This window comes from Dicentrarchus labrax, unplaced genomic scaffold (assembly GCF_905237075.1).
Source record: "Dicentrarchus labrax unplaced genomic scaffold, dlabrax2021, whole genome shotgun sequence".
In the NCBI taxonomy this organism is placed as follows: Eukaryota; Metazoa; Chordata; class Actinopteri; family Moronidae; genus Dicentrarchus; species Dicentrarchus labrax.
In genome coordinates this window covers 23,676,983-23,693,802 of record NW_026136710.1, presented here as the reverse complement: position 1 = coordinate 23,693,802, position 16,820 = coordinate 23,676,983, and the positions used below count along the sequence as shown (strand labels likewise).

The 16,820-nt window shown below is 39.2% G+C and overlaps 1 protein-coding gene across 1 annotated transcript; it reads left to right on the top strand.

Annotated features, from left to right (window-relative positions):
* Positions 1-121: 121 nt before the first annotated feature.
* Positions 122-16,269, top strand: nr5a1b (nuclear receptor subfamily 5, group A, member 1b). Its single transcript, XM_051412335.1, has 7 exons — positions 122-209; positions 411-523; positions 632-773; positions 3,054-3,688; positions 11,469-11,588; positions 13,043-13,190; positions 14,870-16,269. Exons 2-7 carry the CDS (start codon positions 422-424, stop codon positions 15,121-15,123), a joined length of 1,401 nt encoding a protein of 466 aa, XP_051268295.1. The 5' UTR covers positions 122-209; positions 411-421; the 3' UTR covers positions 15,124-16,269.
* Positions 16,270-16,820: the final 551 nt, after the last annotated feature.

Sequence of the window (16,820 nt, the reverse complement as noted above, 5' to 3'; positions counted from 1 at the left end):
GACAAGAGGGAGGAAACAAACCAGTGTTGCTGGAAATTTACATCATTATATTCTGCTGGAGCTTCAGACCAGAGAGCTGCAGCTGGGTTCAGGACCCTGGAGAGCGGAGAGCAGTGATGCTCTGATCAGCTGGAAGAATACTCTGCATTTCTTCCAACTTTGATTTTACTTTATTAAACACTCAAGAGTAAAGCAAACTCAGATTCAAGGTAGTAAATGCTCCTGTATTTATCACTTGATTGTCCTAATAGATACTCTATATTCAGTTTTCCTGTTGATACAGCTTGTTTCTAATCCGTCCTCCTGGCTCATTAGGAGCTCATTAGGTGCCATTATGTCTTTATTTGTAGTAGAATTGCGGCTGGAACGACTCTTCATTATATGTCTTTATCTGCGTGATGTGCCTAAAGGTTTTTCCAGAATGGAGTACAGACACGATGCGGGCCTGGAGGATCTGTGTCCGGTCTGTGGAGATAAAGTCTCTGGGTACCACTACGGTCTGCTCACCTGCGAGAGCTGCAAGGTAGATTTAGATTTTATGTTAATGCAGAAAAGGTTTTTAATTAGCAAAAATATTGCAAACAGCCAGTGGGGACCTACAGAGCTGCCTTCTCTTCTTCAACACCCGCAGGGTTTTTTCAAGAGAACGGTTCAGAACAACAAGAAGTACATCTGTGCAGAAAACCAGGAGTGCAGGATTGATAAAGCCCAAAGGAAACGGTGTCCGTTCTGCAGGTTTCAGAAGTGTCTTCATGTCGGCATGCGACTGGAAGGTAAGGACGGGTTCACTTGCAGGGTTAGTGGAAGAAATGGAGCGCTGCTGCAAGGAGAACGTCTGGCACAGTGAACTATATAACTTCTCTTAATGTTTTTTTTGCATTCTTTTCCGTTTCCTGTAACAGCAATAATAATAATAATAATAATAATAATAATAATAATAATAATCAAGTCAAGGTATCACGTTTAACAAACACAGCTGACAAAAGTGCACATGCATAACATAGCGAAAGGAAAAGGAAAATGAACAGCAATAAATGGCACAATGATAATAATAATAATAATAATAATAATAATAATAATAATAACAGTGCTGCTACTACTAATAATAATGATTATGATAATAATAATAATACGGTTATAGTAATAATAAGTCATCACTCCTAAAATTAGTTCATCTGATGTAGCCATCACATATACAGTGTCAAAGGGATACGGATCAAAGGCAGTGTTTCTGCGCAAAGAGGGCATGTTAATGTTACAAATAAATAATCATAGTATCAACGTCAATTAAGTCAAATTAACAAAGAAATTACCCTGTAAGTAGGCTACTGTTTAAACGTTTTGATATATAGTTACAGCATAAAACCTCGACATGTTTATTTCAATATTTCAGATTGGCTTTCTGAAAAGAGTAGTTAGTGTGCAGGAATTAGCTCTACACTCTGTTTCTTTTGCCTAAAAATGAGAAGACAGACTATCACAACCAAACAAATGTTACCATCTGGCAATCTGCTTTACCCAGAGGCTTTTAATTTAATTCCAAAATTTCCTTTTTTGTTAGAGAATTTGACTCAGGTTTTACATTGCTCTCAATGTACGCACACAGAAATAGGCATATGCACAGCAAAACAAACTAGCACAACAAGGTAAACATAAATGACTATGTAAAAATATAATTTATATATAAACAGCAACAGTAACATTTGTAGACAGGAAGATGATAATAGTAGCTTTTTTTGTGATAGACTGTACTGTGTAAATATGCCCTCAATAAGTAATGGTCAATATTCTGTACAATCAACTTCTGAAAAAAGCCAAAAAAATCTAATAAGAATTTTCTCTGTAAATTGCTCTGTAAATAATTACAGTGAAAAGCGGGGAAACGCTTTATTTAAAAGCCTACACAGCCTGGACCTACACTGTAATATGGAAGATTTCTCCCACATTCTCCACAGTTCTGCTTTACCTCAGCTGGAATTACTCCTGCATGCTAAAAAAAAAAAAAGATGGTAAAAAGTTCCTGAGTATACTTTATGATACGATGATACAACAGAACATAAAATCTATTTCCCTCCCTCTTAAAAAAACACCCTATTCCTTCTGTCTTCTTCCCCTGTACTTACACATTTGCCCTAGGATAGGGGCCCTTTTGTATTGTTGCCCTATGTATTGACTAATGACACTGTATCATCTAAATCCCAACATTTTTCCTTAAGAAAACCTTTTCTATCATTGAGCAAACTGACTAAGTGAGATATTTTATGGATATTTCATATTATATTCAATATATAACAATAACAGTAGAAAACAACTGATGAACTGTACAATGAACCCAAACATTGAACAAAATAACTGCATAATAACTGTTTGTGTAAAACCAGAGATTTGGATGAATTTTGAGCAGATTAGTTCCTGTGAATATTGAGCAGAGATGAGTTTTCCTGATATTTTTCTTATTCAGCGTCTTCTCAATTTACATTTATTAAACATTTGCGGAATCCAAACAGTCATTGCCTCTTGTACTTTGGCTCATTGTGTTCACTGTATTCACAGCATGTTTCTTATATCCACCTATAAAGGGATATAGAGGCTATTAAGGCTATTCAATATTAAAATGCATCAAAATAACTTGTATGCCTTTATTAGACATCTAATCTCTGAAATGTGTCAATACATAATTTACATCAAGTTAAAATATCCACAATCTCTGCTATTACATTCACTAATTTCTGCCTTAATATTAAACTAAAAGCAGCTTATTGAACAGTAAAATCTGGCCATCCTAGTCATCGTAACAACATGACCCTTTAAAACACATAAACTCACCTTTATCTATTTAACATATAAAGTTAGACAGTACATATTTAAGTTAAAAAACTGTAACAAAATCAAGGTAATAATAATGTGACCTTACATTTTGTGTACATCACACAATTGACCCCCCCATGAAGCTTTGGAATGTCAGTCATAATGTTGTCTTGGGCCTCAAAAATGAGGGTTTTCAGCACAGAGCTTGAAAGAAACTGCTCTGAACAAATAACTTTTCTCATCAGCTGTTCGTGCAGATCGGATGCGAGGCGGCAGGAACAAGTTTGGCCCCATGTACAAGCGTGATCGTGCCCTCAAGCAGCAGAGGAAGGCTTTGATTCAAGCAAATGGATTCAGAATAGAGAGTAGCCCACTTCTGGTCTCCTCAACCCATCAGAGAGACTTAACCTTCACTGGTGGCCTCCACCAAGTCCCAATCCTTCACAGCGCCTCCCTACCTGCAGCACAGAATGATCGCATCAGCTACCAGCCTCAGTCACTGCTCCTGCCCTCATACTCACCGGCTGCCACCCAGTACCAGGGCACCTCCTTCTCAAACTGGACAATCAAGTCTGAGCGCACCAACAACTGCGCAAGTTCACCAGGCCCCGCTGCAGGGGTCGGCTCAGACGAGCTGCATTTGAGAGCTTTCTCTCCGCAAGGTCCCAGGATGCCTCAGCTAGTGATGGAGTTCCTGCGATGCGATCCAGATGAGCTCCAGCTGCAGAGCAAGATCACCGCCCGTCTCGTACAGGAGCAGACGGTCTGGGAGAAACACGGAAACCTCAGCACCTTCAGCCTGATGTGCCTCATGGCTGACCAGACGCTCTTCTCCATCGTGGAGTGGGCACGCACATCCATCTTCTTCAAACAGCTGAAGGTAAGGTCCTGTCAGCTGGTTTTGGTTTTTAAACTATTAGAAACACCTTCACTTAGTCCATATCGGCCTTTTTTCATTTTACACTAAAGAGTAGACTCATATGTTCTTTATATGTGTCCATGTCCATGTTGTTTTTCTGTTGTCCCACCATCTTTAACCATGGATGTATTAAGAAGAACTGGGTACAGCGTTGGAGGTGGGCTCTGTTCAATTCTATGGAAGTTGCTTAGTGGCGAATGAAGCCAAAAAAGTTAATCAAATTACCTGGATCTTCATATATGCTTCCGTATCATGTGGCCCATAGAGCAAGCACATTAGAGGAATGGTTTTCAACCAAGCTTTGGGAACCCCTAGTGGTTTTAAGGGGTGTAAGAAAATGTTAAAATGTTAAAATGAATAGGCCTATATCTTATCATCCTGTAGTTAAAAAGTACACAGTTATAACAACCAAAGAGACCAAAGAGACAGAAAAGAAGCCTATTACGTCTGAGTCTAAGTATGATTGTAAAATAAATAAGAACATAATACTTTCTCTCTTTAATGGAGATACAATGATTTAATTATGTGCATCTTCTGGACTTTCCAAATGTTATTGTACTGAATGGATCAGATTCTGATAGTGAAATTAGTTATTTTGCAGGGGTTGTGACACTCAAAAAAATGTATCCACCATTTTAAAGCCGCTTCTCTCCTAATGTAAGCTTATAGGAAAGAGTATTTTTAGGTCAGTGAACATCCTGTGACAGACACCATTGCTGTAATTACACAGTTTGGCCACTATGTCCAATGTGCTTCAAAGCCCAGTGCTCTTTCTGCATGCTTATCTTTGATCATTCATGACTTACGACCTGAACATTGCCTGCTCTCAGGTTTATTCTTTAGTGAAGAGTTAGCTGGGAAGATTGATAGCGCTCTCACATCTGTCAGTAAGGCTCAGGACACTTTTCAAACATAGCCGGTCTAGATTGTACTCCTTAAAAAATATTAATAGACATCCAACAGTTCCCACCATGAGCAAGCACTTGGCGACGGCGGCAAGGAAAAACTTTCTTTAAAGAGGCAGAAACCTTGGACAGACCCTGGCTCTAGGGGGTCAGCCATCTGCCTCGACCAGTTGGGGTTGGAAAGAGGGTAGGCAGGGGTGGGTGGTGAAGCTAGAAAGACAGACACAAAGGTGCACAGCAACAACAATTATATTAGTAGAAATGATTAATGATAATGATGATGATGATGATGATGATGATGATGACGAACTTTCATTAGGTGTTGATTCTAGCGGCACCTGTGGACAAAATTGGTTGTGTTTCTACCACTGTATTTTAATTGATTTAAAGGAAAATCTGACCCAGTGGCAGGCATTAAGAATAACTATATAGAAATATTAAATATTCTCTCTGATGGTCTTGTTTGTTTATGTAGGTCATATAGAGGCATCAGTATTAAACTGAGACTGTTCCATAACCAGTTAAATACTACTTAGTACATTTAATTTATATGAAACCTAGTCTTAAAACCTCATGTCAGAGTGACTGCAGACTGAACTACAGATGCAAACATGGGCAGACATGCACCTGCACACACAAACAAACACACAACGTTAAAATTCACACATTGGAACATCCACTCTCATGTTTGCCCTGTGCTTCCCTGCTGCACTGTGCTGACTGTGATGAGCATATGCTGACAGGACGAGTCACACACACACAGACCAGTCTGACCCAAGTGACTGAAACCCTGTCTCTGCAGTTATTACACTCTGATGACAGAAATCAGATGATTCAGCTGTAGTGAGCAAGTGAATACTGACTGATTTTAGAACAAAGTATAGTAAAGATTTCTGTGAAAGAAATGTCTGTAGCCTGCTCCTCATGTCTGCTTGAAGCCAGATATATATATATACACACACACATATACACATATATCTATATATATATATACACTATATGACAGTATATATAATTCAATTCAATTCAATTTTATTTGTATAGCGCCAATTCATAACAGAAGTTATCTCAGGACACTTTTCAAATAGAGCAGGTCTAGACTGAACTCTTTAAAACATTATTTACAGAGACCCAACAGTACCACCATGAGCAAGACCTTGGCGACAAGGGCAAGGAAAAACTGCCTGTTAAAAGGCAGAAACCTAGGACAGATCCTTCGGCTCTAGGTGGGTGGTCGTCTGTCTCGACCAGTTGGGGTGAGAGAGAGAAAGAGACAGAGAGAGAGAGAGAGAGAGAGAGAGACAGACAGACAGACAGACAGACAGACAGACAGACAGACAGACAGACAGACAGACAGGTGCACAGCAACAACAGTATTTGCAATGGCAATCTAGCAGGACCATGGCAGGAGGCTCCACCAGGATCGACAAGAACCTGCGAGACGAGAAAGCACAAGAACTCTGGGGAAGAAGTGGAGTTAGTAACATACATTAATGGAACATGAATGAGTGCCGAAAGAGAGAGGAAGAGAGGAGCTCAGTGCGCCATGGGAAATCCCCCGATAGTCTAGGCCTATAGCAGCATAACTAAGGGATGGTTCAGGACTCACCTGATCCAGCCCTAACTATAAGCTTTATCAAAGAGGAATGGCTTAAGCCTACTCTTGAATGTGGAGATGGTGTCTGCCTCCCGAACCACAACTGGAAGCTGGAGAGGAGAGGAGCTTGGTAACTGAAGGCTCTGGCTCCTGTTCTACTTTTAGAGACTATAGGAACCACAAGTAGCCCTGCATTCAGAGAACGTAGTGTTCTAGAGGGGTAATAGGGTACTATGAGCTCTTTAAGATATGAAGGGGCCTGACCATGAAGAGCTTTATAGGTGAGGAGGAGGATTTTAAATTCAATTCTACATTTTACAGGGAGCCAGTGCAGAGAAGCTAGTACAGGAGAGATGTGATCTCTTTTTCTAGTTCCTGTCAGTACTCGTGCTGCAGCGTTCTGAATTAATTGAAGCGTTTTAATGGACTTATTGGGGCAACCTGATAATAAAGAGTTGCAGTAATCCAGCCTTGAAGTAACAAATGCATGGATTAGTTTTTCTGCATCTGTCTGTGATAGTATGTGTCTAATTTTTGTAATATTACGTAAATGAAAGAAGGCAGTCCTAGAGGTCTGCTTCATGTGGGAGTTAAAAGACAAATCCTGATCAAAAATAATTCCAAGATTCCTGACAGTGGTGCTAGAGGCCAAGGTAATGCCATCTAGAGTAACTATATCTTTAGACAGTGAGTCACTAAGGTTTTTGGGGCCAAGAACAAGAATTTAATTTTTTTCTGAGTTTAACATCAGAAAATTGCAGCTCATCCAGGATTTTATGTCCTTAAGACATGTTTGTAATTTAGATAATTGATTAATTTCATCGGGCTTGATCGATAGATATAACTGCGTATCATCTGCATAACAGTGAAAGTTAATGGAGTGATTCCTAATAATATTGCCTAAAGGGAGCATATATAAAGTAAATAGTATTGGTCCAAGAACAGAACCTTGTGGAACTCCATGACTAACTGTAGTATTTATTGAAGATTCATCGTTTACATGTACAAACTGCGAACGATCTGATAAATATGACTTAAACCAGCTTAGTGCAGTTCCTTTAATGGCAATTTGATGCTCAAGTCTCTGCAAAAGAACATCATGGTCAATGGTGTCAAATGCAGCACTAAGATCTAATAATACAAGTACAGAGACAAGTCCATTGTCAGAAGCAATCAGAAGGTCATTATTAACTTTAACCAGAGCTGTCTCTGTGCTATGATGAACTCTAAATCCTGACTGAAAATCCTCAAATAAACTATTGTTATGTAGAAAGTCACGCAACTCTTTGGCGACTACTTTCTCCAGAATCTTAGAGAGGAAGGGGAGGTTAGAGATTGGTCTATAGTTGGCTAAAACCCCTGGGTCAAGAGTGGGCTTTTTAAGAAAAGGTTTAATTACAGCTACTTTAAAGGACTGTGGTACATATCCTGATAATAAAGAAAGATTAATCATATCCAGTAAAGAAGTGCCAATTAAGGGAACAACTTCTTTAAGCAGCCTAGTTGGGATCGGGTCTAATAGACAGGTTGATGGCTTCGATGAAGAAATGATTGAAGTTAACTGATGAAGATCGATAGCAGAAAAACAGTCTAAATATATATCTAAGTTTACATTAGCAAAAGTCCCTGAACTTGGAGAGCCACTGATAACTGTTGATGGCAGCTGGTGATTAATTTTCTCTCTAATAGTAATAATTTTATTATAGAAGAAGCTCATGAAGTCATTGCTACTTAAGTTTATGGGGATATGTGGCTCAATAGAGCTGTGACTCTCTTGTCAGCCTGGCTACAGTGCTGAAGAGGAACCTAGGGTTATTCTTATTTTCTTAGTGCTGAGTAATAGGCTCCTCTGGCATTACGGAGGGCCTTTCTATAAGTTTTAAGATTGTCTTGCCACATTGAGTGATATTCTGATAATTTGGAAGAGTGCCATTTCCTTTCAGATTTTCTAGCTATTTGTTTTAACTGGCGGGTTTGGTGGTTATACCAAGGTGCTAGTCTCCTATGTTTTAATAATTTCCTTTTTATAGGAGCGATAGAGTCTAATGTTGATCGTAGTGAGCCTGTAGCACTATCGACAAGATTATCAATTTCAGAGGGACTAAAGTTATTATAGGATTCTGTTAAATTCAGACATGGCATTGAATTAAACACTGAAGGAATCTCCTCCTTAAATTTAGCTACAGCACTGTCAGATAGACATCTGCTGTAGGAAGTTTTGCCTAATGGCTTATAATCTAATAGTATGAATTCAAAAGTTATTAAATAATGGTCAGATAGGAAAGGATTATGTGGGAAGACTATTAAATGTTCAATATCAATGCCATATGATAAAACAAGGTCAAGAGTATAATTTAGTTTAGGTTTAGGGTCCATTAAAACGCTCGAATCATATATGGCTGATACTCCACCTCCTTGGCCGGTGCCTCGAGGAATGTGAGTATTAATATGAGGGGGGGTGGATTCATTTAGGCTAACATACTCCTCGTGAGACAACCAGGTCTCAGTAAGACAAAGTAAATCAATATCATAATCTGATATTAATTCGTTCACTAAAACAGCTTTAGAGGACAGAGACCTGATATTTAACAGTCCACATTTCATTCTCTTATTTTGTGCTACTGAGGAATTAGTTTTAATTTTTATTAGATTTTTATGTTGAACTCCTCTTGTTTTTATTTCTTTAAATAATTTAGGTGGTCGGGGGACAGACACAGTCTCTATGGGGTTTTGGGTGGGTGACTGTTCTAAAGAAAGCGCAGAGAAGTGTGTAAGACAGCAGCTCTGCTTCCTGGTCCTAACTCTGGACTGTCAGGTTTTAGAGATAAACTTTGCCATATTTCTAGATAAGAGAGCCGCTCCATCCAAAGTGGGATGGATGCCGTCTCTCCTAATCAGACCAGGTTTTCCCCAAAAAGGCTTCCAGTTATCAATGAAGCCCACATCGTTTGCTGGACACCACCTCAACAGCCAGCGGTGGAATGACGACATGCGGCTATACATGTCATCACTGGTCACATTGGGCAGGGGTCCAGAGAAAACTACGGAGTCCGACATAGTTTTAGCATAATTACACACCGACTCCACATTAATCTTAGTGACCTCCGATTGGCGTTAACGGGTGTCATTACCGCCGACGTGAATAACAATCTTATTATTTTTACTTTTATCTTTAGCCAGCAGTTTTAAATAGGATTCTTTGTCGCCCGCTCTGGCCCCAGGGATACATTTAACTATGGCCGCTGGCTTCGCTAACTTCACGTTTCTGACTATGGAGCTGCCAATAATCAGAGTTGGTTCCTCAGCGGGTGTGTCGCTGAGTGGGGACAATGTATTAGAAACATGAATGGGTTGGTGGTGAACTGTGGGCTTCGCCGTTTTAGTCTTCCTTCGCTCAGTCACCCAGCCTCCCTGTCTGAGGCAGAGGGGTCCGTGTATGTTTTGGTCATTGGATTTTCCTTTCAGAAACGGGTATTAAAAAACTGAAAACGAGTGGTTATTTGATTTTCGTTTTAAAATACAAAAATTAAAATTGAAATACAAGGCGTTTTTCTTTTTCATGGTCAAAAAGGGATGAGCGAAATTTCTGGCATTTCTCCACACTGGTGCAGTAAAGATACTTGATATAAAGTGTTTTTTATTCATCAGGGGCGCATGAAACACTTTAATGTAACATATTTTAATTATAGCTTACTGTTCTAAATACCTTTATTTTGAAAACCGGAAGTAAATACGCTGTTTCTCCGCATTTACCATAATGCTGAGAATACTTGTACACTCTAAATTTAAGTGCGGCTGATTTGACCACGGAGATCGGACTCACGGCTGGATTGACCGCAGTCTACTAGCCTACTGTTTCTTCTCCACAGCACCGTCCTGTAAATGACAACATCCGGTTTCAGAATATGAAAAAACAGGCCTTTTTTTCCGTTTCTGTTTTCTAGTGATTTTATTTTTTGTTATATGAAATAGAAAATGAAAATCGAATATTTTTTTAATTTCGCTCATCCCTTTTTGACCATGAAAAAGAAAAACGCCTTGTATTTCAATTTGAATTTTTGTATTTTAAAATGAAAATCAAATAACCACTAGTTTTCTATTTTTTAATACCCGTTTCTGAAAGGAAAATCCAATGACCAAAACATACACGGACCCAGAGGAATAACTGAACATCTGACACACTGAGCAGGACAGAGGAGAGGGAGAGGGAGAAGCCATAGCTAACTGCTAATGTTACTGAAGCTAGCGTGTATGAAAAACTTTGAAAATAGCGAAAAGTCGCTAAAAGAAGGAGTAACTCTGAGTGTTTAGGTAGAACTAGTCTACATTTAAATGTTAAGAGGGAAAATAACCGCTGTAACGAGTAAAACTAATTTAGATTTAGCGTTCACTGACAGAGCTACAGCACCAAACAGTGTACACAGAGCAGGAAGTAAACCGGAAATGAGTCAGTACGCTTACCGTAGCACGTCACGTCACACATAATGGACATGGAAGTCTTAAACCTATTTTTTATGTAGTCTTTTTATGTAAAGGCCAGCAGGGGGAGCGCCATTGGCTGCAATTAAAGCTGATACCATGCAGTCTTATGGAGAAATGAACCAACATCTGACTTAATTTATTAGCTCAGTGGGCTAGGCAGTGCTGATCAAATAGATTCTGTTACTGTGTTGACTATTTCTCACCTAAAACCGTTTCAGAAACATATTTTAGTGTACTGCTTAGCTGTAATAGGAGATCTTGTGTGTCCAGGTGAATCACCTTTGTTCCCTGCTCTGGACGAGTTGAAACTGTGCAGCTCAACTGGCAGTATGTCACCTCCACTGTCATAACGCCAAACTCAAGGTTTCAAAACGGTACTCCATAAACCAATAGGTGATGTTCACTCTTGGAGAGAACAGAGGCTCCTGGGATGCCAGCCGTTTTTTAATTGAGAAATGTATTAATTTGATTTGTGCATTTTCATGTCAAAATAAGAACAAATACATTTCTCAGCTGCTGTAGTTAATGATTGGAATGTGTGCACAGTTGTACCATCTTCATTAAGGTCCCCAAATTATCAAGCCTACAGAAATAGTTCAACATACGAAAGAAAGAGTTGTCAGGTGATCCAGGCATTCTGTGTAAGCGTGTTAGCATACTCACAATGACTGTCCTGGTTGGAGCAAGCTCAGATTGATTGAAAGAGTCTGCAGACGATGAGCTGGATAAAACCTGTACTTTAACTTTTTCTTTCAAGGTGAGTGACCAGATGAAGTTGCTGCACAGTTGCTGGAGTGATCTATTGCTCCTGGACATCATCTCCAGACAGGTCCTGTACGGCAAAGAGGGCAGTCTGCTTCTGGTCACCGGACAGGAGGTGAGTCATCTCTGCTTTCTCTGCTATCTCTTTAATTTGTATTTGTAACAATGAAAAGATATTTTAGAAAGCAAATGGCTACATAGCATGTGGAGCAAGTGGGGCATACGTGCCTTAGTCTACGATACGTCTATAATAGCATCCAGTGTTTGGAGAAGGGAAATCACATTTTCTGGGAAGGAAGTCTCTCCTTAATTCCTTAGAGATTTCTGTCACATATAATTCCCTAACATTTCCATTCATTGTTTAAAGGTGCAATGTGTTATCCCTGGCCACATGCGCCAAAGAAATAGGGGGCAGCATTTCCCCTCCTCAAACCCTCAATGATTGAGTACAGTTAGACAAGCACAATAAACTTTGCAATTCCCTCGAAAAGGTATACTATACTGTTTACTTTCCAAACTCTCTTAACAGAAATGCCAATTGGTTACTATATGACCTTACCACAGTTGTATGAACCCACCAGATTTAGCTATGATTTAATTGAAATAAACGGATCAAAAGGATCCCGAAATAACTACATCATAATGCCGACTTGTAAAAAGTCTGAACTCATACTTTGACAGGTCTGTCTTCAAGACGACAAGCAAATAACTTTTCAAATGCTTGTTTTCTGAAAGGAGTTTGGTTCAGTCAGGGCTATATGCTAACTTGGTACAACCAATAGCTGGAATCAGATACATCTTTTCAGAATTTACCATGTAGTACAACTTAGTACAACTAGCTCCTTTTTTGTCTCATCACTGTAAAATATGAAGTAACGTCACTGCGGCTTGCTGCTGCAGACAGGTTGACAGGCAAGAGTGTACATCCACTTTTTAATCCCAAAAGTTTAAAAATTAACTACAAATTAATTATACAGAGCTATCCTCCAATCTGTAGATGGCCCCGGAAGCTCAGCTCTCCTCCAGAGTCCTCAGCAGCCATCTGTTGGCTAGCAGCAGCTCTGCCTGGCTCTATTTATTCTTCCTCTCACATTGACTGAGGGCAGACTGGACTCTATAGAAACTCACTATTGCCTGTATTTTTTTAACACATGGTTAACATTGTGAAACGGTCCCAGTTAGGTTTAGGCACCAAAACTACTTGGTTGGGTTTAGGAAAACACTGTGGTTCGGGTTAAAAAATTTTAGTTGCACCCTATACATAACGTAACATTATGTAACTTAAAACTTTAAATAAGTCAACGTTAAATTTTGGTTTCACATGGGACACAAACCCCAGTCTCCTGGGTGACAGTCCTGAATGTGTTTGAGCCATCCATCCACCCCACCACCTGCAGGTACAGGTCCCGACCAGAAGATTTGTTAATGTTAATGCACACATTCTTCTAACACTGCTGTTGTGTCCATTTGATTTTATTATCCCTTGTCCTGTGTATTATCAGAAAAAAGTGACATGATTGGGATGTCCATGACAGTTCCTGATGTCAATACTTGGGTTCTTTGGTTCAGATGGAGCTGTCAGACATAACTTCTCATGCTGGTCCTACCTTGGTCAGCCTAGTCCAGAGAGGACAGGAGCTGGTTGAGAAGCTCCACATTCTAAAAGTGGACCGCCAAGAGTTTGCATGCATCAAGTTCCTCGTCCTCTTTAACTCAGGTTAGTGATATCTGATGCTTCTTATCCATAAAGCTTCATATTGAAACAAAAAGACTTCGAGTTTGATGGGTTCTTGGTTAATTATTTCATATGCGTGCTTTTAGCCAAAATACCTGTAAATGAATCTGACTCTCCAGATGGTTTGTTTCACATAACCAAGATAGTTTGTTTCACATAACCATCTGGGAAATCTTCCTTGGAAACTGTTTAGGCAAGCACCAAATCATTATCACGGGCTAACTTTCACCAATCAGATCAAATAACCAAATAACGTATTAATCCTCTTAACTGAAGCCAGTCGGGAGAAAAGAGAAAAAATCTTTTCTAAAGCCTTCAGTGCCATTTTTTGCTTCTTTCAGTGAAGAAATACTCTCCAGTTCTGATATAACGATGCTAACAATGCAAACATCTGTAAAATTATAGCCTGTTGCCAGTGCAAGAACTTTTCCAGGGGCACAGGATTCAGGAACTTTACCTGCTGAGGAGCCAGGTTTTACACCTAGTTTCTAAGCCATAGCTCCAGCTCTGGGGGTAGTACTTTCTGATTGTCCCTTGCAACTTGATTGGATGCTGTCGTATTGGTTCAAACAAAGTGGATCAGTGTGGACTTACTGGACTTTCTATTGTTATTGTATTATAAGTACTTTTTCTATTCTTTACCATGTGTGAGTAGAACAACTGTCACAAACAAATTTCCCCCCGGGGATGATTCTGAAATGAATTTTATATATATATATTAGTGCTGTCAAACGATTAAAATATTTAATCGCGATTAATCGCATTAATGTCATAGTTAACTCGCATTTAATCGCAATTATTTGCACATTTTTATCTATTCTAAATGTCCCTTGATTTCTTTTTGTCCCATTATTTTTTCTCATTTTAATGCTCTTATCAACAACCTTCAGATTAGGGATCGACCCGCTCTGCCTCCGAGCCACAGCCGCCCACCATCTATCCGTGTGCTTCTCTCTGAAGTCATCCATTGTCACCTGGCTTTGTCGAGGGGGCGGAGAATTCGCATCAGCTGTGTGCTTGGCCATCAAGTGGTATTTCAGACTGGACGTGCTGCGATGATAGCTCAGTTCACAACGACAAAACACACAGATCACTTTGGTCTTGTCAATGGAACCTTTGGCAACTTTTTAAAAGTAAACTTTCCATTCAGAATATTATTCGCAACCATTACGGCGTCTCGCGCTCGCCATCCACTCAAAACGTAACGTCTACTACTCTTAAACACCTAAACGTGCCTGTTGTTTTGTTTCCGGTCTAGCTAGATCCAGTGTGGTGTTGTAGTTTTTCTAACGTTACTAGTTGTTGCAACAGCATGTGAAAAAAACTACAAAGTGTGCTAGGCCAAAAAGAACGTTAATCTCGCGATAAAAAAATTGACGCAGTTAAAATGGGTTTGCGTTAACGCCGTTAATAACGCGTTTAACTGACAGCACTAATATATATATATATATAAATATTGGAAATGAATTGGTTTGTGGCACATTTTTTAGACTCAGGGTCACACCTTTGGTTCAAGTGGTTTTATTATCAGATGAAAAGGAAGAATAACTATTAACCAACATTGGTACGCCAGTTCTCTACTCCATGATATGAAAAGGTTTGACAAGCTTTGATCTGTGTACATTCACTGGTTGTTACTTCCCCTCTCCCCCACTGACCAGATGTGAACCAGCTTGAAGACCATCATTTCATAGAGAGTGTTCAGGAGCAGGTTGAGGGAGCCCTGCTGGAGTACACACTGTGCAACTCTTCTCACCTCCTTGGGCGCTTTGCTCATCTGCTGCTGTGTTTGTCAGAGTTACGTTCTCTCAGCAGCCTCGCCGAAGACTACCTGTACTGCAAACACCTGAGTGGTGAGGTTCCCTGCCACAACCTGCTCATTGAAATGCTCCATGGCAAGCGCAGCTGGGCATGAGGACGTAGAAGCATTGAGCTGTGATGAATGTCTAATACAATGAGTACAATTGTGCTTTAAGAATATATACAAAAAATATATTATAAATCGGATAATGTGACTTGTAGCTACTGAAACTAGTAACATTTTACTTATATGCAAATATGTTTATTTGCATTTAAAGTCATTAGCTGATGAGATTGATATCAGTTTAATCTCTGTATCATTTTGTACAGAGATAGGTGTGGAGAAAGAAAATGGAAAAAACTGCTAGCCTTCAACTTAAGAGAAAAACAAAACCAAAGCTGTTTTATAACAGTGTAAAATGGTTCCAAAATATTAGCCAAGAAAGATAGAAAGACCCTTTGGGTTGGTGGCTTGTAGATATTTAATTGATGAGTCTCATTTCCAGCATCAGTATTTGACGACCTGGGAATAAGACTAAACAATCAACAATCTTTCTTGGCTCTGATTGGATGTTTTCGTTCAGACCCGGTGGATTCTTGCAAATGCCATTAGGAGCACTAGGAGGAGCCAAAGGGACCTGATTTTTTCAGATTGTCTGTCAGGAACTACTGTCAGCATATAGTAAAAGTTTCAGCAAATATGACAGAAAGTTATTTTTATATAAGAGACCTACTGCAGCTTTATGACATGTCTGAAGGGGAGTTTTAAAATCAATTATTAGTTTTTTGTATATATTGAAATACATTGAGCTCCAGTAGGTTTTATTTGTGTACAACCATGAGCAGAGCTGTGCAGACTTTGAACAGATGATGTGATGTCATATGAAAAATGGTTAAAAGGTAACATTTAGGTAATGTTTTTGTGTGTGAGTGAGAGCCCTTATGAGGTCAGATTGTTATTGTAAGTGACACAACCATACAGAGAAATGAAACCTGTAACTTTCATTACTCTTTAAAAATTCTCATTGTGATTTTCAAATTAGTTGGGCCATTCTCAGTGAAAATTTGTCTTTGTGTTGCTTCATCCTATATATCTCTGTACCTGTAGTAGATGGCATCAGTGCAAATAGTATTCAGATCCCACGCTGAGGGACTTTAAAACACAACACAAACTAAAAAAAAAGAATGGTTGTTCTTTGCAGTTATACACACATTCCCATTCTGTGTATTATACTGTTGTTGTTCAATAAAGCTATTTTGAAATCTGTCTTGATTCATGTGTTGTTTGTGTATTGTTTACAATGTAATTAAGTATGTGTAGTTGAATGGAAAGTAAGTTTACTTCTATCAAAGCACTTTAATGAGTTGACGACAACTCAAGTACAAAGTAGAAAAAGTAGAGAAGAGATATTTCCACTTGCTTCAGTTGCAATTGTTACAACCGCAATGTCCTTGTTCATCTAAAATAGTGAGTTATATAACAATAATACATTTCAGCAAAGTTATTTTTATTAAAATTGCTTTAAAACTGAAGAAACAAGTAGAAAGTAAAAATGTCAGGGGGTAAAAGTAATAGTACAGTACATAGTACAGATACATGAAAAAAAAAAAAACCAGACCAGTGTGTAGGATTGAAGTTGCAGATTGTAACTAACTGAACACCACTCGCACCTGTATTTAATGACCTGGGTATGAGAACAGGTGAAGTGTGTAGGAGAAACTACAGTGGCCATGAAAAGTCCCTATCTACAGTCAGGGTTTGGTTTGTCCCTCCTGGGCTACTGTAGAAACATGGTGGTTCAACATGGCTTT

Excerpts from the sequence above, each read along its gene's own strand:
- nr5a1b (XM_051412335.1), top strand. The coding sequence starts at position 422 with ATGGAGTACAGACACGATGCGGGCCTGGAGGATCTGTGTCCGGTCTGT. Across the intron at positions 774-3,053 it reads TGTCGGCATGCGACTGGAAG|CTGTTCGTGCAGATCGGATG; the intron begins GTAAGGACGGGT and ends TTTTCTCATCAG. Across the intron at positions 11,589-13,042 it reads TTCTGGTCACCGGACAGGAG|ATGGAGCTGTCAGACATAAC; the intron begins GTGAGTCATCTC and ends TCTTTGGTTCAG.